The following is a 27,905-nucleotide window of genomic DNA, read 5'->3' as shown; positions in this document are numbered from 1 at the left end:
AGGCTTTTTGGAATGAGGGACAAGGACAGGATTAGTGACGTATTTGGAGCAGTTTTGCGTTCCTTTAATTTGACTGCTCTTATGTGGATACAGGTTGAAAGGGTTCAAGCCTTTAGAATTATATGGACCGACAAAACTGATTCCTATGTCTTTGAAATTGACGTCAAACTTATGACTAAATAATAGTAAATTCAGAAATTATAATTATGCAATTATGATAAATATGAAAATTTATTACTGTCAAATAATTAATGCTTTGAATTGACAACTTATCAGAAATTTGCAAGGAACAGGATAAAGGCTTGGAAGAAAAGCGACAGGGCTTCTACTACAGCAAAAAACATTTCTAACCAAACCTCGGAGAATAAGTAGCTTTGAAGGCCTAAAATCTTTCCCATACAAAAGGTCTAACACTCGTAACTTGGCAAGAGTTTTTCAACATAATTACATACAAAAACCTCATCAAGACAGTCGCGTGTTAAACGATTACCTGTTACACCATCATAATGACATAGAAAGTTAAACGTACAAATTACTGTGTTTCCAACAAAATATACTTGTCGTTAAATACACACTATTATGTGTTTAGAAAACCAGTGCGTGTTAGATTAAGATTACGATGTAAATTGGCTGCTGTAAGCTTTTTGTTGATAAGGTTAAGCAATGTTTGCGAGGTTTGGATTTGGATGGGTGAGCGGTGGTTCATAAGAGGTTACATTTATGAAGACTATTGTAAGGTGGATAACCAAATTAACCGTTTTTGGTTTCGAATGGCCGCCAATGTATGTATGTTTAGGTGTGCTATTGCTAGCTTAGCTATTGTAATAGAGAGTGATAAAGTTAAGGAACGTTGTCAGAGATTGGGAAAGGATAGGTGATCGATGCGGGAAATTTTAAGGTTTATGAAGTCGTTATGCATGGATTTTATTGTAATTGAGAGCAAGGTGAATGAGATTAATACAATGCCAAAAAAAGAAGGTTAAGTAAAGAGTTTTGTTTTAGCAAATATGGCTGCTATAGTCAATATTGGTTAATTTACAGTATGAAAATTTATTATTATGGCCAGCTGTTAAGTAGAAATCAGTGAAAATTTCCCGAAAAAATATTTTAAATGCAGTTCTCTTGAATGCAGGAAAATATAGGCTGCATTAAATAAAGCCTGATTTGACATTCAGGTGGTATTGCTATGGCGGTTATTTAGTATTGTTCAGTCAGATCATGAGTGACCTCTGGCAACCATTGGATCATCGACAGACAATCGAAAAATTTGGCCATATTGACCGATTGTCATGAGCTGCGAATATTTTTAAGTATTAGTGTCGACATTTTTGGCCACGTTTGATACTTTTAGAAATCACTTTTTTAAACATATTCAGTAGAAAAATTGATTGCGTAATTATATTATTTTGTAATGATTTTTCAACTAAGGGCTTATGAAACGCCGGTAGGGACGCTATGGAAACACATATACAGATCACATTGGTGATGTCTTGCAAAAAAGTCAGGTGCATAGCACTCCTAACCAGCGGTCCTGTACGACAAGATGCATGGATATCGATAAAACAAGATTATTTTGTAGGGATCACAGCTAGTGGCGTTCTTCAGTCTTTGCCTACCCCTACGGGAGAAATGCGAGATTTTATGTTTATATTATTATGTCACTTCAGTATGCAATGTATCATGTATATGTAGTACCAGTTCCCACGGGACCAACCTACATCTATAAAAAGCCTTATCAATCTATTTATATGCAGACTGATATACCAACAAACTAGAACACACCTAAACTGCACAGGAACTGATATAAATGCAGTCATCTGACTGCAATGCAAGTTCCGCCGAGAGAGAAAGACAACGCTATACACTTCATATAGCGCTATCTCTCTCTCGCAGCAGAACTTAAGCTTAGTCTTGCCAAATACGGTTTTGCCAACATTCTAAGATGGGAAGTAGTTTGGTATGCCTTGGGTGAGTTTAGGAATGGTTACAATTATGAGGTTCGTGAAATATCCGTCAGTTAATGGATACTAGTTGATACTTGGTCACTAAGTTGATTAGAAAAAAATGTCTTTCGCAATGACCGAGTAAGTTGTTTAGTGTTACTTGATATGTGTAATTGTAATGACAATCAAATGTCAACATTTAGACCTACATGATTTGATTTATTTTGATGATGATTTGATCATACAGGCTGCAAACCAAGACTTATGTATTAGGAAGTTTTGGTAAGTCAGGTTCTGTAAGGCTCAATATCATTGACACAGAGTTAAATTTATAACACTATTTAGAGAAAACAATCGATAATTTCAAATGAAATCTTCGATTCATATTGTAGTATTTGTATTGTACGTATTGGTAGTATAGTAGAGGTTACCCATCCAGTTACAGAAGTGGTTACCCATCTTCAGCCTGGATGTGTTAAATGTTGCTTAACTTATTAATTGCTCATAGGTTGGGTGTCGATTCTCATAAAACACGGTGCAAGGAATGTAGAAAAATCTATGTTTAATTTTCACGTTACACAATATCTATTTTGAAATTAGCCAGACTGTCGAACAAATGTTTTTCTTAGATGACTGATGACTCCCAAATTACTGCGGCCTACATAGTTTCTAACAAATCCGGCTGTTGTATACATTATTATACTTCTCAAAAACATATGTAACAGTTTGTTAGTGAATCTGTTTAGTAACTATTCAGAAACGTCTGAACTTATTAAGGAATTTTAAGATTCGAAGTAATTGTGTCTTTTTTGGACGAGGATACTGTGGCTAAAGTGGCTGCTACAGATCCCATGGGTCTTTAGTGTAACCCCCACAACGTGTATATTCAATGGGACCAAAGGTTAAGACCCATAATGTGTTACCATACCCTACAAATTGTTATTTCAGCCAGATTCTTCTTTATGTTAGTAGTTTTGTATGTTTGTTAGTTTCTTAGACGCGGGACTACTATTAAGGTGAGAGTTGTCTATCTTAAACATTATAATTGTGTACTACAAATATCTATCTTTATAAAAATACGTAATTTAATATTTAAGTGTATAGCAAGCATCGAAATTGACAATCATTTTCAATTAACATCAAACCGAAACGGGAGCCAGCGCTCATTTCCGCTACCAAACTGGCTAAATACATACAGAAACAAACGAGAAGTAAGAGAGAAAGTGTCACATGTATGTAATTGAATGTATTGAGTTACATGCGGGCGGGTGTCTGTGTCATGGACTTGTACAGATGTCAGGGCGATCTGTGGTTGTGAATGATTAGCTCCTGTTTTATATTGAAACAACGGATACTTGGGAAGTGGTTAAATTAGTTCAAATGCTAGAAGTTTTGATTTTTATTTATGTTTCCGTTTGTACAACTTTTTTGCTGTCCTACTTCTATAAGTTACAACTGAAGTTGTAACTTAGAAAAGTCTACGTATTGATTAAAGCTATTTTGAAAGGAAACGAAAAAAAAATTTTTCAATCCGGACCAGTAGTTCCTGAGATTAGCGTACAAACAAACGCATCAGCTTTTAAGACCGTAACAACCGTAATTTTTATTTCAAAATCAAAGTTTCGTTAATCCGGTCGTTGGTTTTTGAGGTACTTATTTAGCTTTCGCTGTGTAAACCCTAAAGCAAACTAAAAGCAAATCACACCTTAGCTGTTTTTCAAGTCCTTAAGTAAAAGATTAGCAGTTCAAACGTTGATCAAAACTTCTCTACAACTTGACAAGAAAACTCCAAATTACTAAAACTACAACACTTACAGTTCAGTTGTAATTTGCAACGGGTTCCAACAGCTAGAACAAAAAGACATTCGCCCCTGTAGGTCCGGAACGCCCACCATCCAACGACAATGTAACTGGAAAGTAGCCTTTTAGGTCTCCTAACGACACATTTCACTCAACCACCTATTAGGTTTAATGTTATTCAATACTATATTATGATTGCTGGTTTTTTAGTACTTTTGTGGTGATGGGAGTGTGAAGTTATAGATAAGGCGTTGATGATACTTTTAATGTTAATTAAACGAAATAAGACATTAAGTTATAATGAATATTTCTGGCACTTTTCTGCAAGCAATAAAAGATAGCTATGTTTTTGTACGGGATAAATTAAAAATAAATAAATTGACTCAGAAAATTCATAATTTTGGATTGGTTTTAAAAAACAACAGCCATCATAGATACTCAAAATTTTGTGGTCAACCTTCTTTACAAGGAAAAACACTTTTAGGAACCTATTCAATCTGTGTCAAATCTTCTTAAAAAACTCTATCATAATGGATTTAGCTATTAAGCTGTGTCTTATCAAATAATATACAAAAATATTTACATTTATATTGCCAATATGGAACTCTAACACTCAATGCAATCCATATGTGTAACTGTAGAAATAAAACTATGCACGCGTCAGTGCGTGAGTGCTGACATTTTATTGGTTTTAAAATACCGTGGGAAAATTCCTTCTTACTTCATTACTTGTTTTTATAAACGTTCGTAATTTTTTTTCATAATAATTGACAATTGTGACTTTCTGACATATCTGGAACAGGAATTGTCGGGTAAGTGTTTTACTTAAGTTAAAGAAAATCTGTTTTAATATCACATCTGCACCAATATCATTTCAATGATGTCTTACTTAAACTTCAAGACGGCTGTCATGTTCGACGGGATTTGAACGTAAGATGTGTAAAAGAAGGTTGGAGAGCAATATAAGCGTTTTTAGTCTCTGCTTAATCGCATGACAAAAAATTGATAAATGAAACTAATGACAAAATACGCTACGATTTACTCTAGTTACTTCCAAACTCCTAGCTTTCAAATGAATTATACCAGACGTCTCAATTACAATGACTTCAATCTAATTAATCTAGTTTGTAGACAAGCATGGAAGAACTGCATACTACTAAAACAATCCAAAGAAAATTGTTTTTCTTTTAGCGCATGATTAAATTATGTGTGTAAACAAGTAACTAAATTCAAATGCCAGTTGCCACGTTGTAATTTATGTATATTTTTATGAACATTTCCCCGTTATTCCAGGAAGGTGAAGTTATGACCAATAAAACTATAATGTTTACATTAAAATATATATTTGAAGACAATAGGCCTTAATAAAAACCTTATTTAATACATTCAAATATGAACTATAATTTCACAAAGAAAGAGTTTAAATTTAAATAACAATTCGAAACGAACAGAGAGATCGAAGATATTTGCACGCGATCAGAAAGACAATGTTTATCTTTCGAACGACATTAACGACTGTCTTGATAAACATTGCGTGTTTTGTTTGAGATAAATAATTGAGGTGTGAAGAAAAATAGCAATGGATGGTGTTTTTTTTCTAAAATTGGTTAGTGTTTAAGTATGTCAAGCACGTTTTTAGGCGTCTTGAAATAATTGTTGGGACAGTGAATGCTTCGTGTGGTGAATTCTTAATAGATCTGGGAATTCCAAGCTGATCGTAGTGCGTTTTTATAACTTATTGTTTTATATTTTTATATCATAGTTATTAATAAAACCCTTTTAATGGTTTGTTTGGTGGGAACTGTGAAGTTGGTTTTGCTAGGTCTAAAAGCTAAATGTGATTATTCAAATGGATCATTAGAGTATATTGTCTCAATCCAAAAACCTAGTTGGAAGCCTAAAAGACAAGATTCAATTATTTTAAATGATATTCAAATTCATAGAGATTATTTGAACCTAACGTTACTTTTTAACCGACTGACAAATGCAGAAGGTTTTGAAGTTGTCTGCATATTTTTTTATGTTTTAAAAAAACTTAACATTAGTAAGATACTTTATTTTACGTGCTCTATGTAGGTAGGTATAATGTTTATATAAAACATTTCGTACTTATTATGATAAAAAGGCCTACAGTGTACAGTAATGGTCTTACCTAGTTGCTTAGCACTGCACAAAATTTTCACTGCAATCGATAGTAAATCAAGATGCAACATCAAGATAGTCACATTACGTATGTATTTTTGTTGTGAGAATTTTTCTTCCTTCATTTGTCATAGGCACATAATAAAGGTAGATACATAACACCTTAGTTTTCCTGAACAACTTTCTCTTCTCAATGAGAACGATAGAGTTATTATTTCCTGAGTTTGTAATTAGCTTTATTACAGTGCTATGATTGTGTGCTATAAATGTTTTTGCATTCATTGCAGTCATTTGAAAAGTGCGTGATTAATAACGAAGTTTTCTAGATTTTCTTTTCATGAACACGTCTTAAAATCAATAATTTGTATGCGGTGGTCGATTTTTAGCTTTTGCGAATTGTACACATAATATTATATCTACCTAAACGTGATTGAAAATTAAAGTTTAGCGTATTTAAATAACTATAAAAGCGCGTAGCTTTGATCGTGTATTTGTATGTCAAAATCAAGTCATTTATACATCTAAAAAGGTGTTATAAACATATATTTTAACGTTTATTATGCTTACACGTAGACTTTTCGTGTGAAGATATGTAAATAGTATAACTTTTGCCACTTATAGTATTCACGTACTATCAATACATCTGTGTAATTTGACAAAGAAGCGTTGATATAGCATAATAATAATAAAGGTAGGCCTAAAAATAGGCCGGGTTTTGTGTATTATGGTAGTAGCCTTCATTAAATTCAGGTGCGTAGTACTAACTTGAATACGGAATTAAAATATTTAAGTACTCGCAAACGATGATGTGAAAAAAAACAAAAAGTTTACCGAGAATATTGTTGTGGTAAATATTTAAGTAACTGAAATTGAACTGAACGTAAAATTCTATGGTAAAATATAAATAGAATGTAGAAAATAATTTGCAAACTCTTTGGCCACTCCAAACTGGCTAATTTATGCTCATTAAAGGACCAACTATATTAAGACAACTACCCATGTTTCTATAGTATTTTACTTGAGTATAGCCATGCTCTTTAACCAATCTATCTCTACCTACGCGTTTCATCTTAGAATCAGCTTGATGATTAATACAATCACATCAAATAGGTAACATTATCTTTATATAAGCATTGCAGTCATATAATTCTTGTATTTTTTCCTTGTGAGTCTAACCACAAAAATGTGGTTTTTTTTCTAAGGTTTCATGTTTATTGATTCTTTGGAAACACTATACATACAATGTATTGGTTTGGTTAGTTATCTTAGGTAAAACGATGTTGAATTATCCCTATTTTGTTTAAAAAGCTGTTAAAATTGATGCTGGTGAGACGAAAGAAGAAAGGACAGTATGTCTATTGTCTTTGAATGGTAATTACTGAGGTAAATAATTTCAACAGCTTAGTGCTTATGAATGAACAAACTAAGTTTAACTAAGTCTTTGACACGAGTACAGTTTTTTTTACAAATATGTCACGTTTTCCGGTAGGTTTGATTTAATATTTAGTACGATACGAGAAATAGCGCGAATACGCATTTTACCGTATTACCTTTTAAAGTATATTTCACATGGCTCCCATAATCTACAATAAAGTACCCAAAATATATAAAGACATTGAATGTTACGCAATTTAAAATAAAATTAAAACAATTTTTAGTAGAAAAATGTTATTACCACTTAACTGAATATCTGAATGACAAATTAGATATATATATATTCGCTTAGCCTTTGTTCCAAACTATGTTGGAGTCGGCTTCCAGTCTCACCGGATGCAGCTGGATACCAGTGTTTTACATGGAGCGACTGCCTATCTGACCTCCACAACCCAATTACTTAGGTATTAACACGATACCCTTCGGTAAGACTGGTTGTCAGACTTTCAAGCTTCTGACTACTGTTAACGACTGTCAAAGATCTTCGAAAATGACAGCCGGGACCCACAATTTAACGTGCCTTCCGAAACACGGAGGAACTCGATATGTATAAGATGGTCACCCATCCACGGAACAACCTCGGCAAGCGTAGCTTAACCTCAGAGATCGATCCGTGCGGCTGTTGTTAACTAAGCCACGAGCCAAATTAGATAATTAATGTATATTTAAATAAATTGATCATTTAATCCCAAATTAGCTTCTATCAATATTGTCAATGTTATCAATGATGTTAAATAATATCTCATCAATTCCATATTATGTTGTTTGTTATAATATTTCATTAATTCTTATTATGTTATCTGGTATATAATTTAATTCATTCTCATTAATTCTATAATCAAAATTATTATAAATAAGTCGTGCAATTTTTATTTTTATTTATTCAATTTTTATAATCTTATTTTATTTTGCATGCCACATGGTACGAACACTTGGAACTGTATACCTATATTATGTAACATCTTTGTAACAGTGTTTCAGCAAACAATAAATGATTTTTGATTTATGATTATGATTACCTTAAAATGCCTAACGTTTCGGCGCAGGTTGCACTCGCCGTGGTCACAGGCTGACTGACCACGGCGATATTAAACATCCAACGCGAGAGTGTAAAGTTTTGATTTACTAATTTTCGCTTAAATTGATGTATTGCAATTATGAGCACGTATGCTCTGTTTTCTGAGCGAGTAGTAGCTGAATGTATACCAGATATTTCTGAGTATAAATACTTTGCTAAACGAACTATACTCCATTAAACTTTCACAGGCAACCACTGTGAAGCTACCGACTTATCTAAGGGCCCTTGTTGTAGCAACTCGATATGTAAAACCTTACGCACACTGCACTGTAATGCAATACGCTTTGTAACGAATGAAGCCCAATTTGTTATGTGTAGGGTTTAGGTTACTTTCGTTTGCTGTGTGATTTAGAATAAAAGGTGTATTTGCAATAGAAGGGCTTGGTAAAGGGGAAGTGATATTGATTGAAGGAGTGTTTTTTACGTAAGTATGATTATTTCAATATGCGTTATGATGAGAAAAAATATGATAATATTTCACGTAGGTCTAAATACTTATGAACATTTTAAAATATTATAGATACTTTTCGGGACATAAAATCCGGTATGCATCTTTTGAACATTACCTATTTTCAGTTTTTTGGATATTTTCAGAAGATTTCGTGATACAATTTAAAGATTTTAAAGTTATGCAATTACATAAAAAATGTAATTGCATAACTTTAAAATCAAAATCAAAAAAATATGAGATATAAATGAAATTGGTGGCACGGCAGCTTTTTCCGAACCGTTTAATCAATACCATTGAAAAGTCAATAAACTTTATCAAGGATGAATGATAATCAAACACATGGTTCCCCATAGTTAATTCAAGCGATGTTGTTCAACGGAAGTCGATGTGTGCACTCGCAAAAAACTGTCTGTACGTGTGTCTTATTGATGTTGGGAACGAGACCGGCATTCGGGAGCGAGTGGAACAATGCTCGCGTGATCTTTGCTTGTTTGTTATGCTACTGGTGGACTTGCAGCTTTATTTTTTCAGTTTGCAATTTTTGACATGATTTTTGTTGAAGATTTATGTGTTCTGAATCTCGTGTCTGATATTGATTTGTATTATTTGATATGAAATTTGGAGTAACACAATCATGTGTTAAGTTTGTTTTGCTTGACATTTTGGCATAGGTTTTGATCGCACCTGACCATTTATACTTTATTTTATGAAACATATCAAGACCAAGCTAAGTAGACACTATTTACTGAAAAGATAAGGAATTTATAGGTATTTAATTCGTTGCTGTAAGTTGCCCCGAAATGTATTTGAATAAGAACAAATCGAATAGCCTATTGCTCGACAAGGGATTTGAACTCGCATACTCTACCGTTTATAAAATCAGGCAGGCGTTTGGCGTAAGGTAAGAAGCTCTACAGAGGAAATTACGCATTTGGGGTTTGGCTTAGCTTAGTAGAGGAGCTAAATAACACTCACATATCAAAACCTCAAGTAGCAACAATACAACAAAATAAATAACAAGTTACTGATCCTACAGCAATCCGGAAGCGATAGCACAAAATTTCCCGCCGTACGTCGTACACACGGCGTGCATACAAATGTGATGCTATCGTGTGATCGACCCCGTCACTCAGTGCCAAGGTTGTGAGCTGATGCTAATTTTGGATGTACTGGCTTATCTAGGTTTAGATTTGTTAAGAGTTTTTTTTTGGGTTCTTTTTTTGTGACACAGTGTCTTTTATCAGTGTGGATAGGGTCTCAAAGAATCAAGATTCTAGTTCCTTGATGAAATTAATGTACCTAACTCAGGTTTAGCTGTTCATCATATATATCATATCATATACGAGTATTAAATCATTTGTAACAAAGTTGAGTATTGCTACTGTCTTATGCTACTAGCTTTCATAGACTTTTAAAAATAAGTAGCCTATGTCGATCTGGGGCATTTTACATATATTCATCAAAACCGGTAAATGTTAAGCCGTGAAAATGTTACAGACAAACCGAGACAACATTTTCTCTTGTGATGAAATATTGCAATTTCATAATTGTATTGTTATGACTTATTTGTTTATTTGATGACACTCTAACCACAATTACTATCCAATAATTGTGGTAAAAAGTTGTATTGTACACAAACAATACAGGGGTATCCCCAGATTATGAAATGGTTGTATTTATTACGCGTAAAAATTGCAATTCATTTATAATATCAGTATAGATACATCGGTATTTCCATTTGTATATAAGAAAAATAAAAATTTGCAAATACACAATTGTAATCTTTTAACCGCAGTTCTGCCTTTCTACTAATTTATCGGACTATAGTATAGTAGCGTCCTAGTAACAAATTTACTTTTAAATTATTCTCTACGTCATCACTCTATACCTCTATAACTAAACTTCCATACCGAGTAAAAATATCTTGCCTCTAAATAAGTCTAAATATCAACATCCGAGCCATTTCCTCATTAATTGAACCGATATAGATTAACTTTGTAATGAACGGATGCGGACGCCATCTTGCAACATGGCGGCATTACCAATTTTGGTGGGAGATTTTTTGAATATTGGATGTAGAAGAATTTTATAAATTTTAAGGTTAGGCACTAATTTGGTTTAAAAATCAAAGTTATGCATTAGAATCAAAATGCATTATAATAAAAACAAAATGATTAAGTGTGAAATCACTCTCTGTATCATTGACTATCATAAGTGTAAGCATTTAATTTTGTGTATGAGTCTGATGTTTAGAATAATTCGAATGTTAAGGTCAGTTTGCGAACTCGCGCTTGGCGTAGCCGAAACGTCCAGCAATGAAAGGTGAGGTAACATTTAACATAGCATAACATATAGAGTTTACATTAATAAAATCAATGATTTTTTTTATTAAAGCTTAATTATCTTGATACCCTTTCGAACACTGATTTGTACACATTAGCATATCTAGTGTATTGCTCATTTATTTGATCATAAAACTAGTTAGTCATTTGTGGTCGGCTTCTTGTCAAGAACAAACACATTTTTTCTAATGAAAGATCTAGGTTAATCTAAGATTTCATTAGCGAACACCTTTATGTTTTGACAAACTTTTTATTGTGAGTGTCATACATAAACTTTACATGTTCATTGTTCATTGAAAGACATTTTGTTGATTGAAGGTAATGTCTAATTTCACCAAGTCTTTCACTAAGTGTAGTTTATCTCGAACTGTAAGGCTGTAAGGCTGAACTGTAAGGAATTTAACGGTAGTTTATCTATTTAATAGAGTTTAAACTCAAAAGTATACAAAAACGCTATTGAATAGATAAACTACCGTTAAAAGAACTCGGAAACCAGGGGTTAGTTAGGCCTTTGTGGCTAGTATTTTAAATATTTATAGGCCAAAATGGTTAAGCTAGAATATGCTAGAAGCTGTTCTGAAACATGCTAAAGCGATCCAAGTTCTGCCATAAGAAAGAGAGGGCGCTAAACAATATGTATAGCTCTATCCTTTTCTATCTGCTGAACTCGATTATATGACCGAAATAATCGTAATAAAATAGTATTTTTATGTCAAATATTGTACAACAAATGTATAAACGTTCACTTGTTTTACATAAGTGTACACAGTAGAGAGTGGTACGGATATCCTTTATACCAGGAAACAATACATACTTATTACGTCCAATTTGTTTTGTTTTGACACTTACTGTGATTATGAGACGTTTTTGTGTGATTTCGATCCTTACGTAAAATATGTACTTACTTATGTACTTACTTTTACTTATTTGTACTTAGTCTATAATCAAAGAGCGCAATGGGTTAAGTCTCTAGAATTTTTACTTCAGGTGCTTATATTTTTTTGTGATTTTTTAAGAGATCCACCATTAGTTATTCCATACTGGTCTAAAACTAGTAGCAGAGTAATAAGCGTTTTTTTTTAAATTGAGAGGGTAAATTAACCGGAAAGGGCTTTAATTATCCCCAAAAACAGACCTTTTTCATTATTGTCAGTTTGTTAATAAATCATCACCAGACAACTCTCTCTCTCTTCCATGCTATGAATCCCATGTGATAGTGGGGTCAGCCTTCCTGGTCTTTCTCTTCCACTTCGCTCTGTCCTGGACATCGTCTGCGGAAACCTCACACTCACTCATATCTTTCAAATCACCACCAGACACCATCTTTTAGTATTCAGATAGCAATATTTTGCCGCTTCCATTAGTTTTAAAACTATGCATACTTGCATAGTCATTAGGTTACTCATGTATTTACTTCGCCTATGCAATTATATGCATTCAACATAAGAATCATCTTAGAAACATACCTATGTACTCTGTCACCTAGCGTTAGTCACTGGTGTGTCAAATTCAACCTTCACGCAGTGCATTAGTCATATACACCTTTATTTCTATAACATTATATCAAAACAAATATTAACGGTACCGTGGAAAGGATAACAAAGACAGTTTTGTATAACAGTGAACAATGTTGTAGAGTGTTTAAAATTGACTTTTATCCAGAGCTCCAAATAGCAGTGATAGCCGAATGGTATAAGCATTTGCTTACCAAGCTAGTGGTTGATGGTTTAAAGCTATAGCAAAACAGAAATGCGACTAAGGAAACTTTGCCTTAAAACCTTCTCATATGTATATATGATAAGATTTTAAAACAGTTCATGCAGGCATGCAAAGTTTCCAAGTCACACTCAACTAGCTTACTGGACCCAAGTCTTAACACTCTCATTTTTGGAGAAGACCCTTCCCTAGCAGTTGCATTGTAATGGGTTTCATTTATTCTTAGCAAAGCTTCAAAACTGGCTGTCAGAAATGTAATGAAAATTAATGCTTCTGTTTTGTTTTGTTACTTGTCTGCTTTGTCCGATGATTGTAAATATGCACAGAGCATTAGACGATACAGTTTATAAAACTGGTAGACAACAAAGGAGGAACAATGTTTACAGCAAAAATTTCCTTTCGGTCGCGACATAACATCCTGTGGACCGGCGCAGGCGCATTAGAACGTACAAATATTTAAACATTGGATATATTCAATACTAACTTTCCTCCTGCGGCATTACTTGATCCAAATATCCTCTCTTAGTACACTCTTCTACACTTCTTAAGGAATCTTTATACCAAATTTCAACTGTCAACGCTCAGTAGTTTCGGCTGAGCGTTGTCCATCAGCCAGTCAGTCACTCAGTTATGGAAGAGTTTTATGAATCCTACATGAATTACGATTGATATATCATGTTACATGCAATTTATCAGGAAGTTAATATCTTGATCTGTTATCGAGATGCAATTTATTGTTTTCTGCATTTTCTTGATCTGCCTTGAGCTTGTGTATACTGTTGTCATGGTAACAATATAGTCGTAGATTTGCTGCGCGAAATAGAATGTTGTTTTTGGAAATCTGTCATCAGTGTTGTTAAAGATTAAACTGAAATCAACACAAGACAATGGTTCAAAGTTAGGGTTCTAAATCAAGAAAGTTCAATGCCTTGGAATAGTATACTAAGCTGTCGGAATCGGCGCGTACGGACCCGTAAGGATTTGTTTGTTTGTATTTATTTTTGTGGTACTGCACCCACTGGATCGGCATTTCGGAATCATAGAAATGAATACAAAGTGATTTATCCGTACGATCCCGACGAAATGGACGCACAACTTTAGATGGCACAACATAAAAAGCAGCCGCGTCGCCACTATTATTCGATTGTATCGAGTGTAAGAGCTTCGATAACAGAATGTTTTTTTTAAACAGCATGTACGCTTTGATTTGTGATATTGAACCATTTCCAATCCAAAAATAATCACGATAAAAGAAAATTATGTTCTTAAAATAGGAAATACTAAATACGAACACACAATACCAAACGGTTTGTTTGAATTGTGCGCGCGCATTCCACCTTTAATTCCTCTAATGGTAAATTGGCTGGTTTGTTTGGAAACGCGTCGAGTCCCAATTTATAGGACATGTTTACACAATACGCCTTTGGTTCTGAACTAAAGCTTGGTTTAGATTTATGGAGAAAGGATTAATATATCAATATTATGGTGTATTGTGGTGCTTTAGGTATTTGTTTGAACGCGCTAAGGTACAGCTGTTAGGTTGATTTACGTGTAGCAATAGAATTTCTCAATAACAATGCCTTTAAACAGATTGTAAATGTTCAGAATTGTAAATTTTACTACTACTTTTTCTGTTTTATTTTAGTTGTTATTGATGCAGTAAGTGCAATCAGGTACTTGAGATACGTGTTTATTCATCAAACCAGAAGACTATACGCTAATACCGATGAGGAGCACAGCCAAACTAATAGGTTTTGCACTGCTCTGTGATCGAAGTTTTAGTGGGTGACTAGCCGGCACCCCCACCCCTAAGATAAGATAAGATTCCTACTGTCACTTGTCACTTGATTCTTATTACTTTTCAGTAGCAAAAGACCGTGGAATAAATCACTTTCTTTTTAAGTTCGTAGCCCTTAGGTTTCTAATTGTTCTCTTCTTAAACACGCATATGGCACCGATCAGATATATTGGCGTTAACGAGAGGAGGCTACCTCAAGGCAGATTGGAAAAAAATCTGATAAAATTTATTTTCTGAATGCAATTTCCATTACCTTGACTTCATATACCTTCCATCATTACGTATAATTCCGGGACCTGGCCGGACCTTTGACCTTTGCAGTAATTTGTGTAGCGTGGGTTACGCAAGTTGTTCAGACCAGCTGTGCCGCCATATTAGGTGCGATTACTATAATGGTACTACCCAGTAGTGATTGTGAGGTTGTGATTTCAACGAAGTGTTTGCGATGTTGATGGAGGGAAACAACGGTTTTGTCGAGTAGTTAAATAAAATGCTCCAAAGTGTTTATTTTCGGAAAGTATTTTGGAAAATAATGACTGTAATGATAAAAAATTTTGATTAACTTTGAATGTTTACAATAAAATTGATGGTCGTTTTTGATACCATCTTTTGTTAACTATTTTAGGTGTTTTTCAAACAATCTATGTTGTACACTGGGGATAAGGATACCTTGGTAAGAAATAATTTAGATTACTTACCAAGGTATCACTATAGTAAATAGGGGTCAGAGCCCATTCGTCCCCTAAAATTCGTCCCCTAGTATAAAAGTTATAGATTCGGCCCCTACATAGGTGCCCATTGGTCTCCTGGTAGGGGACCAATTAATATTTTAATAAAAAATATTATTTTTAAGGTACCCATTCGTCCCCTCTAATATATATACAATATAAGTTAAAGATTCGGCACCTATTCAGGTGCCTATTGGTCCCCTGAGATAAAATTAGCTATATTTTACATAAGAAACGGTTAACATAATACACTTGTGAACAGTTTATTAACGGAATTAATTTAATAAATCATAACAGATCATTGAAAAAAGAGCTATGATGAATGATAATCCATTATGATTTTGCATGTATGTAGTTGGTAAATATACAAAAAAATAAGAAGTAATTATTTACTGTTGATATGTGTTCTATTTTTTTCTGCATATTTTATATTTAATGTTGATTTATATGATGGTCAATCAAGACTGATTTTTATAAAAGAGTTGTATTTTGTTAGTTTCTAGGACATTGTGATTTTGTATGTGTTAATCTTATTTGAAATAAACATGATATCTACCGACATACTATATTTTTTATTATAGCCTTTTCTGCGCGACTGTACCAGGACTACCAAGCTGCAGTATACACATATACATGTACTTATATTAGAAGAATGAATAAAAATAAATATTCTTCAGGGGACGAATGGGCCCCTCAAAAGTTCCAGGGGACGAGTGGGCACAGGGTGCGAATCTTAGGGGACGAATGGGCTCTGACCCGTAAATAGTAGAATGATAGAAGTCAAGTGCTGGACAAAACACTACAGCCACCTAGGGATTTTACCTAGCAGTAGGAATCAATATATAAGAACGTTGAACAGTTATGTTATAGATCTACTTCTAATAGTCTCACTATTATCACACGGATCTCATAGTATTAATAGGCGATACCTACTCCAAATACGGAAATGACCTTAATTAACTATTCTAAAATTCAAATACACAGAATCACAAAGGTTTTTATCGAATATTGAAATTTAAAGTAGGCGTATGTTTAACCTTTTATGTATATGGCAATACGCTGTTATTACGTGGTCTTGCCAAAATGTCTGCTAAATAATCTTCAATGTTATTAGTTTGTATTATGTTAAGTAATTTATTTGGAAGTCTAATCGTAACGGGTGTATTCATGTAACATGGACTATAGTATTTAGTAGTGTAAGGCGTATTATAGGCTAGCAAATCAGCTATTGTCGATGGTCTTCTTTTTGGCATACTTATATCAAATCAAAATCAAATCATTTATTGATTCAGGTCAAATGTTGATACTCATGATAGTCGTTACAATCACTGAATCTTCACTAGCTGGGAAAGGAGGTAGAGCTTTATAAGAAGTGCTAGCAAGAAACTTACAGCCACTCTTTGATACAATAATTTATCATGTGAGGAGCTACCAACGAATAAGCGATGAAGAGTAGGTAAACGTTTGATGAAAAGAAATGAAAAAATATGTAAGACTGTCAAAGTAGGTTGAATTCATATAGGTTTTTCGAGTAAAGTTGCATGCGCGAACTGTTGTTAGATAAATATAATATGTGTACAATTATTACTTTGTTTAAACGAAATTACCTCTTGTTAGTAATATGAAATATAATTTATAGTTGCAAAAACTTTATTATGTGTTTAGTATTAAGTCATTAAACTATTATAATTTTATCAAAATTGTAGCTCAATTGAGACGATACTTATAGCCTGTTGCAATACTATTGTATTACATGCATTTAACGTTGCTATAAAGATGTCTGTCTATACCTTCACTCAAAAACAGCAATGGACTTGTTACCGTAATTTATTTTATGTGGTTGAGTAATATTTTAAACTAGTTTCCACTTACGAATTCTGAAAGTACACGGATACTATTATTATAAGCTACTGCGTTACAAATACATTCACCTGTTTTGAGGTAATAAAGTACCAAGCATTTAAAGCTACAGATTCTCATGTAACTGGGGAACCTTGTATGTTAATATTAAGTAGATTAAAAGATTCTAGTTTACCTTTTGCGTCGGAAGATTGCTGATTACCACGTAACATACACAACTCAATCACTCAATCACGTAAAAATTACTAAATGGATTTTGATAAAATGTTGTACACAGATCTTTTACAATCTGTAACAACACACGATATTTTTTACCCCGAGAAATCGTCTCACATAGACAAAGTCGCGGGCCGAATCTATCAACTTAATAAGATATCACATAAACAAATTTCTCCTTGTAAATGACGATGTTTTACTCCAAAACGTTCAAGTTAACTGTACGGGAGATGTAACAGATGTATTGATAATATAATTGGTCGGCATTCCACTGGTTAATGGTCTAATGGCACCCGACGTGTCGTCCGGTTAACGTTAGTTTTGAGTGAGATGTAGGGTTCGCACGCGCGGGTTGTAGCGGAAGTAAGTAGTTATGAGTTAGAGATTCGTCAAAAAAAAAAAAATTCTTCAAAATAAAGGGAATTTCATTCCAAGAGGTGATGTGCGTTTTTTGAACATGAATTAAATAGATATGTGTAAAAAACACACACATGTTGTATTTTTTTCTATAGGTACTTACTACTACTACTTATTATTTAATTTACTAAAAGAATATTTACAATATATGTATAAAATTTTTGCTATAACGTGTAAATACATAGGTACACTTAGTCGTACATAATTGTGTTTTGGCAAGTTATTTCATTGTTATAACAGTCCGAGCACCGCAATCACCATGCTAGTAGAATGATATTTCAATAACTCTTTTTCCTGACAATTTTTTTACAAATACGCATCATCGAAGCAGAAGTTAAGCTTTCGCTTTAAAACCCAAATCATTTCCAATAGCAATAACACCTACTCATGATATTAAACAACATAAACACAACTATCTGTATCATCATTTAAATGACATGCAAAATATCTCCTCACTTTCTTCCCAAGTTAGTCTCGTGGCAGCCCTGTCTAATGAGGCGGCTATCATATAAAATTTAAGTGCATATCAGTAATGAGACAAGCAGAACGGAAGCGATTGCGACGGCCAAATAAAGACATCGATATTGATACAGTATATTATGTATATTATTATGTACTTGTATTAACTTTAGGGCATGCAAAGTCCCCAACTCGCACTTGGTCAGCGTGGTTATGTAACTGTCGATACGGACATGTATATTAATTAAGATACTACGATAATAAACTAATATAATTTATTCGTAATGCGGGATTATGTTATCAAAAACAAACACAGGGACGTGCTCAAAGCATCTAACATATTTATGGTTTTTGGTCTCTGCTTACTCCTATGTCCCCCTATGAAGAAGGCGAGGTTATAGGTATATACATATGTATGTATGTACAGTATGTATGTGTGTATGTATGTATGCATATTTATGCTAATTACTGTTCAAAGGATATTAAGAGTCAAATTACTCGTAGTTAATCAATCATTTTTTAATTTATTTCAGACATATTACGTTAAAAAAGATTGTTTATTCCCGTATTTATGCTTAATGCTTAATTTAGTATAATTATTTATGTCGGTCATTATTTCAGGGCTACAGTAATAAAGATTAAGTAATTAACGCATCTTCATTGACTTTGATTTTGTAATTGTAATAATGGTTTGAAGATTTCCAATGGGTTTAACGTCATGTCTAAGTGGTTTTCTAGTAATATCATAATGATTGGTATTTCCTTAAATTAAAGTCGCTCTGCCTCTAGGCAATAGTCAGTGCAAGCGAGATGCGGTTTTTGATAGGGTCTGTAGTTTAAATAATTTCATTTTTAATTTTGCTTTCGAAATTGGTGTCAAGGACAAAGCTATTGAAGGAGAATGATAAGAAAGGCTGAGTCCACCATTATATGGAATGTATGTAAGGCAAAGGAAGAGAGAGATAGTCGTTTTCATGGATTTCAGATAAGTGATGAGTAACTTTAATGACAGCAAAACCCTTTCCTAATCAATATTTATCTATTTATAAAACGGTGGATATTTTTATTATATAGTAGTCGCAGACTGTTCAGACAATTGTCAGTTAATTTCTAACACAACTTCGATTGAGAAGTTTTGAACCTAGTGTTTTATAACATCACTATTTACTACTGTATCAATCAAACAAATGTACAAAACAAACCTCATTAATACAGAACACATAAAACTTTCCTAACAGATAGCGAATCTTCATTGACAACGTTTAGAAAGCAATGAAAAGGTCCCACAGTCTCGTGTTCGTGGAATAAAAACAATGGCGCGCAAGAACTTGGGATTATTGTTGCACAGATGCGAGTGGCGCGGCGGATGCGCCTGAGACGATGACATACCAATGTATAGGATATGGGCAGTAGGATTAGTTTGTGTCCACTATCCATTATTTGATTTGGATATGAAGTAATTGCGTGTGTGAAACTTGTTTAGGTGTAATTAAAAGGGAATGCGTTAGTATTTCTATAATTTATTTCTTTGTTTTGACTTATTCGCTAATCTATTTATGAAAATGTATAAATGAATCGTGGAATAAAGTTTTCTGATTATAGACAGATATAATATTATTACGTTGAATTTTATATTGGCTTAATTGAAATTTTTATTTTAGTGCATACATAGGTATAGGTCTACAGAATACTAAAATGAATATATAAAAAAAAAAAGACGATAGTATTTACGCTTCGAATAAATTAAAACAATAAGCTTAATTCTCTGTACAATTCTGCAATATGGCTATCGAGTATTTATGTTCTAAGGTTGTTATTTATATTTATATAGTCTATATTTTCCCAGTTTCATATCAATTAATATAAAAAAGAAAGCACTCTCTTATAGCGAAGAAAGTAGCTTCTCCAAACAAAAGCGTCTAGCAAATATTCTCCCATCAAAAAGTGAAATAAAGTGCACTCACTAATTCGTTCGTGGTGTACTGCAATATCTAATTACTTTTAATTATAAATAACTACCTTTTGTTCAGTAGAAACATTGTTATTTAAAACATTGTTGTTAAACTTCTGTGAATTAGGTTTATTGTGGCGACTCTGGCACACTGGTTTTATTGCTCTTGCGCGTATTTCATAAAAAATATCCACAATGGTATATAAAATATAATATTATGTAGTTTTCATAACTGTTTTTTTTTAACTGGTCATTGGTATAAGTCCTTTTTATGGACTGTAGACGTATTAAAAATTATAAGACCTTAAATGTACTTTAGTCCAATTTATTAGGGCCGTAGATATCGGAGGGTTTTTTAACTGAAAGTATCGTATACTTAAAAATAATACCCGTTATGTATATTTACGACCATTTTAATAAAACAGAATATTAAAATTCTTGACATACAGGCAATATAAGGCTAATATAATTTTCGAAAAGTATTATAATAAAATCTTCAATTTTATGAATGGTTTAGCGACATTTTTTTATTTAATTCTTCTCTATTTGCAGACAGTAATAATTTCATCGATGTATCTTCTTCATATGACCCATAGCTTAATCTAGTTCAGACAAAGAGTTACTCATTTTAAAAACATCATAAGTCCCAATATTAACGCTAAACAATAAAGAACCTTATTTTTTCCAACTTTCTTGTAGATAAACCGTTCGCGAGCTGAATCTCACGACCTTACCCGTCTACAATGTAACGAGGCTGCAGACATTGTAGCCCAATAACTGAGGTTACTGAGCTGTTATAATAAACCAAGTGTGAATAGACTCGCGCACGAAGGGTGCCGTACCAACTTCTATAAGAAGTGAAACAATATCACAAGTTTGTTGCGTGAAAGCTCCATATAATATCTATTTTATACTGATTTGTTTACAATAAAATAGAATTAAACAATTGTACAAATTGTAGTTGCAGCAGCAACCTAATCACATCGTCTGTAAAAATGTTAACAGTCTAGCTATCATGGTGCCTGCCACCGAGCTGTATTATGAGATACAGCCCGGTCACAGGCAAACGGACTGAGGGCAGACGGACCGAAAAGTCTTTCTTATATTGTCCGGTTATACTCTTTCGGTACGGAACTCTAAAATCTGTTTGGTTTCAAAATGATAGGTCAGACATACGTGTTAATCTTAGAAAGATTTTTATTGCTGACTGCCATTGGTTATTTTTATTACATTATTATAGAGAGTGTGGTATAATGTGTTATTGTTTTGTGAGGTTGAAGGGCAACATGCCAAAGAATTGGATTAATGGGCCCAATGATTGCTAGGTCAACAGTTTGATTCTCAGCTCGATAATTTCTTTGAAACTAATATTGTTAAGCATTGTAGCCGTCATTGTCAATAAGATTACCGACTTAGAGATCGAATAAAACCGACTTCAAAGCTGTTTTTTGAATGGCTGAAGCCTACAAGTAGTGTGTATTGACACTATGAAACAAACATGACAGATCATCGATGCAGGTAAAGTTACACATTCTTATTTACTTACATAACAAAAAATAATTACAGATTTAAATATAATTTAAGTATACGGGACCACACTACCGTCTCCTTCTTCTGAAGTCGTTTAAATATTCATAGTTTTAATCGTGTTTGTGATAATTCCTCTGCTTCTTTCTTAGTCCATAGGCTGTACCTCTTCGTCACGAATTGAACAGCACAGGAACATATAATTTAATTTGCCTAACTACTTAGATTTGGTCTCTGCCTATCAGTATGGGTAAAAGGCTGTTATATATTTATGCAACTCAGATAAATATTATCTAAACTGCACTTCCCACGCCCAAAGTAAACAGCAATAAATAAGCCGAACCTTAAGGCTGTATTAGTACAATATTTAATAGTAAATATCTTACAAACTTATGGAGTAATGTACCGCCTCGAGCTACTAAATATTGCAATTAATCTATGTTTGTTGTGATAGTAATTAATGGAGTAAGTAGTTGCTTATAAGGTTTTGATTAATGCAATGAAGTTGATACGGTGAATAGTCTACTTAATGATATAAAGGATAAGTTTGTTGCATTTTATCGGGTACACGGCTGAACCGATTTGATAAAATTTTGCTAAGTGATAGTATTTATTCTGGAGCAGTACTAATGCTGTTTTTTTTAATACAACATTAATTATCCATTAACTGATATAATGGCGTAACGGAGCTTTAATTTCTAACCCCCTACCGACACTTTCACGTATAACATGCGTGATATTATGTATGATATAAGAAATATAGAAAAAAATACAAATAAAATTATATTCATTTTATTCAAAAACACGAAGGCCTTTTCCCCTTTCCGTCTATTATTAACTTAATAAACACACTCCTTTTCACGCAGTCGGATACATCACACCAAAATACGATTAACACCTTGCAAACAATTTCACCACAATTTAGACCACACAATACAATTTTTTCACACGGATTCTCTCGAAGCACAATAGTGGGCAGGTACTTGTCCAAAGAAGATACATCCGGCGCGAGGGATGAAACATGTGCGTGCGCAAGTGGTGATGATCTTTTGTTGTTTTGAATGTGACTGTGTGTCGCAAGATGTGCAGTTTTGTGTTAGAAGTAGTTGCTAGGTGGTTAAGAAGAATGGCTATGGCGTTATTGAATATTTTGTTAATGTCAATATAGACGATAATTGTTTTGACAAAAGTTTTTTAAATTATTGATAAGTAAATAAGAATACTCTAGTAGTGATAGCGTGGAGCATCCTTCGAGCTGTAACATTGCTTTACAATTTATATATAATATATAATGTACTGTTTTATGTACGAAATTACCGACAATTGAACCCATATACTTTTTAATGTACAAAACAACCGGCTTTTGTGACTCAAAAATAAATGTTGTTTAAAAAAATGAAAAAACACATTTTAGTCAACAGTCTTTAAACTTTGTCAAAGGTCATCGGGCTTGCAAGCGAGTAAGCATGACACTAGACTGACCAGTGACCACTAACCATACAATGAACGATGGATTTCTTTTCGTACTATAACATAACTAATAATAACTATATTAACGTGCTATTTCTCCTCAGGGCCATGTTGAAACACGTGGCGGTGTCTCCGCACCGCGCGCGCGCTGACTCCGTGAGCCTGGCGTCCTCGGCGTCGTGCTGCAGCCTCGGCAGTCTGGAGCACCGGCACGACTCCGTCGGAGATCTGTCGCATAGGACGGTGAGTACCAACTATTGTTCAACTTTAGACCAGGGGTTCCCAACCTTTTTTTAGTCCGGGACCACTTTTATACTATTCTTGTTGGCAGGGATCACTATGTAAGTATCTTAAAAATAAAGTGTAATAATTATCCTGACAATTTTAAGTTTTAAAATCATTCGCGGATCATATTTTGACTTCCACGGACCACTGGTTGGGAGCCACTGCTTTAGACTATTGTAAAGACAAGATATGTATAAATGAACTGTTGTAAACAGACAGAAAATTGATCTTATGTTACGTGATCGCTGTAAACCTTACGATTGGTTATTTCAATTTATGGGCAGGTTCTATATATCTATTTTAATGGATATAGATGAAACTTTACATTTTATTTAATATGTTTTTAATGAGGTGTCACAAGTGGCGGGTTTATTACTTTCATTATAATCTGGCAAGTGGCAATATATGTCATAAAGAGGCCTTGATCTATTAATCTCAAAAGTCCTCAAAAGGGGGCGGATATTATTAGCCATCTGATTGATCCAATATATATGCCTGAATGTAGTTATAGACAGAATCATCTATCACTTCTTTAAAAACTCATTGATCTTGCAATGGCACCATCACACTATTTACTCTAGAATCACATATTTCATGGTTTCCTCAAATACCATAACATTAAGAAAATCGAAGTCTAGAAAACACAATCATCATACGGCGATCCATTTGTTCTTCGAAAGTGCATATCTGAATAAAAAGTAGACCAGGTGCATATCGTTCGCATAGTTAGTTGTCATATTGTTATTAATCACATTATCACACGCTACGTCTTCTTACGCCGCATCAGTTATTCGTGCTGTGTGGAGAGCTAAAATACCAATATGTTGTTCCGATTATTTATGATAGGTAGTCATTGCATCTTGTTTGATTTTAGAGAGATCTTCCTCATTATATTATTGTTATTGCTTTTTTTATTCATGGTCTAAGATATAGTTTTCTTAGTGGTTTATAGCACAGAAAGAAAATATATGTATATTTGGGAGGAGGCCAGAGGATCGATTTACAGCTATAGTCTGAGATAGTAGAGACCCTTGAGATTTTAGTACATTTCAATTAATAATTATAAGAATTTCGAATATATAGTAGCTGTATTAAACAGGCCGCCGACAGCTGCATAATCCTGCGGGACAGTGATTTTCTAAATGCTGAATTTTGTCTACCTTCGTCAGGCGCAAACCTTGCAAACAAGGCTCTTTACTAAGTTTTGGACTAAAGGATATGTGTACAAGTGTGTATAGAAAATAAATTAAAGCCAGATTAATCCTTACCAAGTATTATAAAATGAATATTTACTTTAATAATAAACAATTGCATATATGTTTACATCTCATAGTTTAAATGACGTAATACGACATGGTTCACAGAGTGTCTTAATAATAATTATATTATTCATAGCTTACAAAAGAACTGATTCAAAATATTAACAGTTTATATAACATTAATATAAACAAAACTTAAAGACAGTGGAACAAAAATATTTGGTTCAACGGCTTAGCTTGGCCTCTACTATGAAGTTTGAAACGGTCGCTTAAGTAATAACGAGAAAATGTATTTTGGGAAGTCTTTAAGACTGTAGATAGTCTACTATCTTGGGTCTATAAGTGGCTAAAGTCTTGGTTTGTCTGTATACTCGCAAACAATAGGAATTATTCTCGTTCGTAAAGAAAATATCATTTACTGAAGAGGTTGTTATTACCAAGGCTTTCCACCGACCTTTACTTTTTCCTATTGGAAAACTATCTCAAACAAATTGCTTTAAAACGTCACGATATGATGCGTGCTCATCATAAGATTTCACTTTCCTCTAATGACGGAATTGCCTATGTTTCCCATAAGATTATGGCATGGGAACTGAGGCTTGGAAGTGTAACGACGGGAAGTCGCCGCGGTTATCGGTAATTGTTTGAATAAACTTTGTAATGTGTATGTATTTCCTATCTATTGGAGTGTTTATCTTTATGACATGATGTTTGTACAGTTGTAGTAAGTAATTTTCTTATAGGAAGTCAGAATTTACGAGAAATAGATATTGACTGATGAATTATCCGATTGAAACGCGTGTTTTATTGAGAAAATTTCATAGATCAGTAGCTGTTCACCCATGTACCTTTTCTCTGTTAAACATAGCACATACATTGATTATATCGCTAATAGCTTTTTAGTCGATTAATCCTGTTATTTCAAAACAACATACCTACGTCTAACGACGTCTTAGCTTCACCATTACATCCGCACAGATAAATAATGTTAGAATGTGCAGAATAAAGTCAAGGTTTTAACATAGAAACATATGAGATACACTAACGATACCCAGTTTGGTAATAGAACACCAATGTAATTCCCATGTTGCGCAAACTCCCGGCTACATTGCGCGATGTCACATTAATTACCAACAAACTTATAATTTATATTAATCTTTTCACACAGTTTTTATTACGAAAAATACACTCCGATGGTCTGCCACATCCTTTGTTCGACTCACCCAAGGTCTTTAATAAACCGAAAAATTTTTCGACATAGCTCTTGGGAATTTTGTACAATGGGACAATTTCGACATTGGGTTCAGTCATTACCACGCTTCTAATTAGCAGGTAGATGGCCATATGAGATACGAGATATTTTCTCGATTGTTCATCACTGTGAACTTCGGTACTTATTGTATTTGTAAGAAAGTCGTGAGACCCCCAAAATGTCTCTGTCCGACATTTTGGGATCGTTACTGTCTTTGAAACTTATGTCGTTAGAAATAATTATAAAATGAGAATTTTCACATAATTTTGGGACTAATTGTATGAGCGATAAGACGTGTTTAGAAACGATTTAATAATAATGTATGTGAATTTGACGTAAACGTTTTGGAGCAGACTTCATTTCATAACAGTTGCGTTTGAGTTGACGATTACTGAAATTATTCTTATACTTGGTTTGAGGGGCTTTTAGGCAGTTGCGTCTGCCGGTTGGTCAACAAACTGTAAGTTTAGCGCAAGTATTACATTGATGGGTAACCTTATAGTAGTATATGAGGTAAGCGTCTCCGTGCTTTTGGAGGGTACGTTAGAAAATCAGACCCAATTGTAACGGGCCTCTAAAAACCTTTCAAGTGACTTGAATAACTTTCACGGTGTGTTAATCGCATACCATATTATAAATGATTAATAAAATGTATAATTTATCGGATTATTCAATGTTTCTAATGTAGCAATAGATTTTCCAATTATAACCCTACTAGCTGACCCGCGCAACTTCGCTTGCGTCACCTAAGAGAATGGGTCAAAATTTTCCCCGTTTTTGTAACATTTTTCGTTGCTACTCCGCTCCTAATAACCGTAGCGTGATGTTATATAGCTTATAGCCTTCCTCGATAAATGGTCTATCTAACACTGAAAGAATTTTTGAAATCGGACCAGTAGTTCCTGAGATTAGCGCGTTCAAACAAACAAACAAACAATCAAACAAACAAACAAACTCTTCAGCTTTATAATATTAGTATAGATTAGTCACTCGTTTTGATAAAGGAAGCAATTATACAACATGGGGAATTTCTCCCATTTCCTAGGTAATTTTCTCAGTAATTTGCAAAGGTTTTTCCGTCATTGCAAATATATTTCGATTAACAATACGCCGGATATACGACCGATAAGGAATAATGTGCGCATGCGCCGGTGAATGGTGCACGTTGGTAGTGCCAGGTACCCATACGTACTCTTTGTTCAACACGTTTTTTGCGATAATTATTAAACATAATTTAATTATGATTAGGTTTATAACATCCTGATTACCTAAGTTTTATTAAGTCTTTTATATAAAAAATATAGAAAGGTTAGTAAAATGAAACCAGTTGCGTCTAAGTGCACAAATCTTAACCAAACAAAAAAAATGAATTGTTATAGTATTATACATATAATTATCAGGTAGGTAATTATCTATGTAGATAACAATGCAATGCTAAATCAAAATTTAAAAAAAGAAAATCAACGCCATGTTTCAATTGTTATTTTTTATTAGGACAACGTCATACTCTATTCAGCCTAATAAATAGAGCTGACCCCATTAGTCGATTATGCATCGACAATATATCAAATATGAATTAATTTTTTTAATGCACGATTTGTTTATGATATCCACAGATGGATATGGTGACCATATGTGAATTGTTTACGACTACACCTACTTAATTTGTTATAATTTACATTCAACAATTCAACATATGTTTTGTTAAATCTGTGTTGATGGCTTGGAATAACCATTGTTGCTTCATTTCTTAAAGTGGGTTGTTGTGAAGGGATTT

At 33.6% G+C, this 27,905-nt stretch overlaps 1 protein-coding gene across 1 annotated transcript in view; it reads left to right on the top strand.

Annotated features, from left to right (window-relative positions):
- Positions 1-27,905, top strand: part of rau (RA domain-containing protein rau) — an 86,183-nt gene that overhangs the window by 10,752 nt on the left and 47,526 nt on the right. Inside the window, exon 2 of the mRNA XM_076136699.1 lies at positions 23,437-23,575. Within this exon, the coding sequence (XP_075992814.1) occupies positions 23,441-23,575 (135 nt within the window). The 5' untranslated portion in view covers positions 23,437-23,440. The remainder of the gene's footprint in view (positions 1-23,436; positions 23,576-27,905) is intronic.

This window comes from Anticarsia gemmatalis, chromosome 3 (genome assembly GCF_050436995.1).
Source record: "Anticarsia gemmatalis isolate Benzon Research Colony breed Stoneville strain chromosome 3, ilAntGemm2 primary, whole genome shotgun sequence".
Taxonomy (NCBI): Eukaryota; Metazoa; Arthropoda; class Insecta; order Lepidoptera; family Erebidae; genus Anticarsia; species Anticarsia gemmatalis.
The sequence above is the reverse complement of the archived record's forward strand: the minus strand, read 5'-3'. Positions and strand labels throughout refer to the sequence as shown.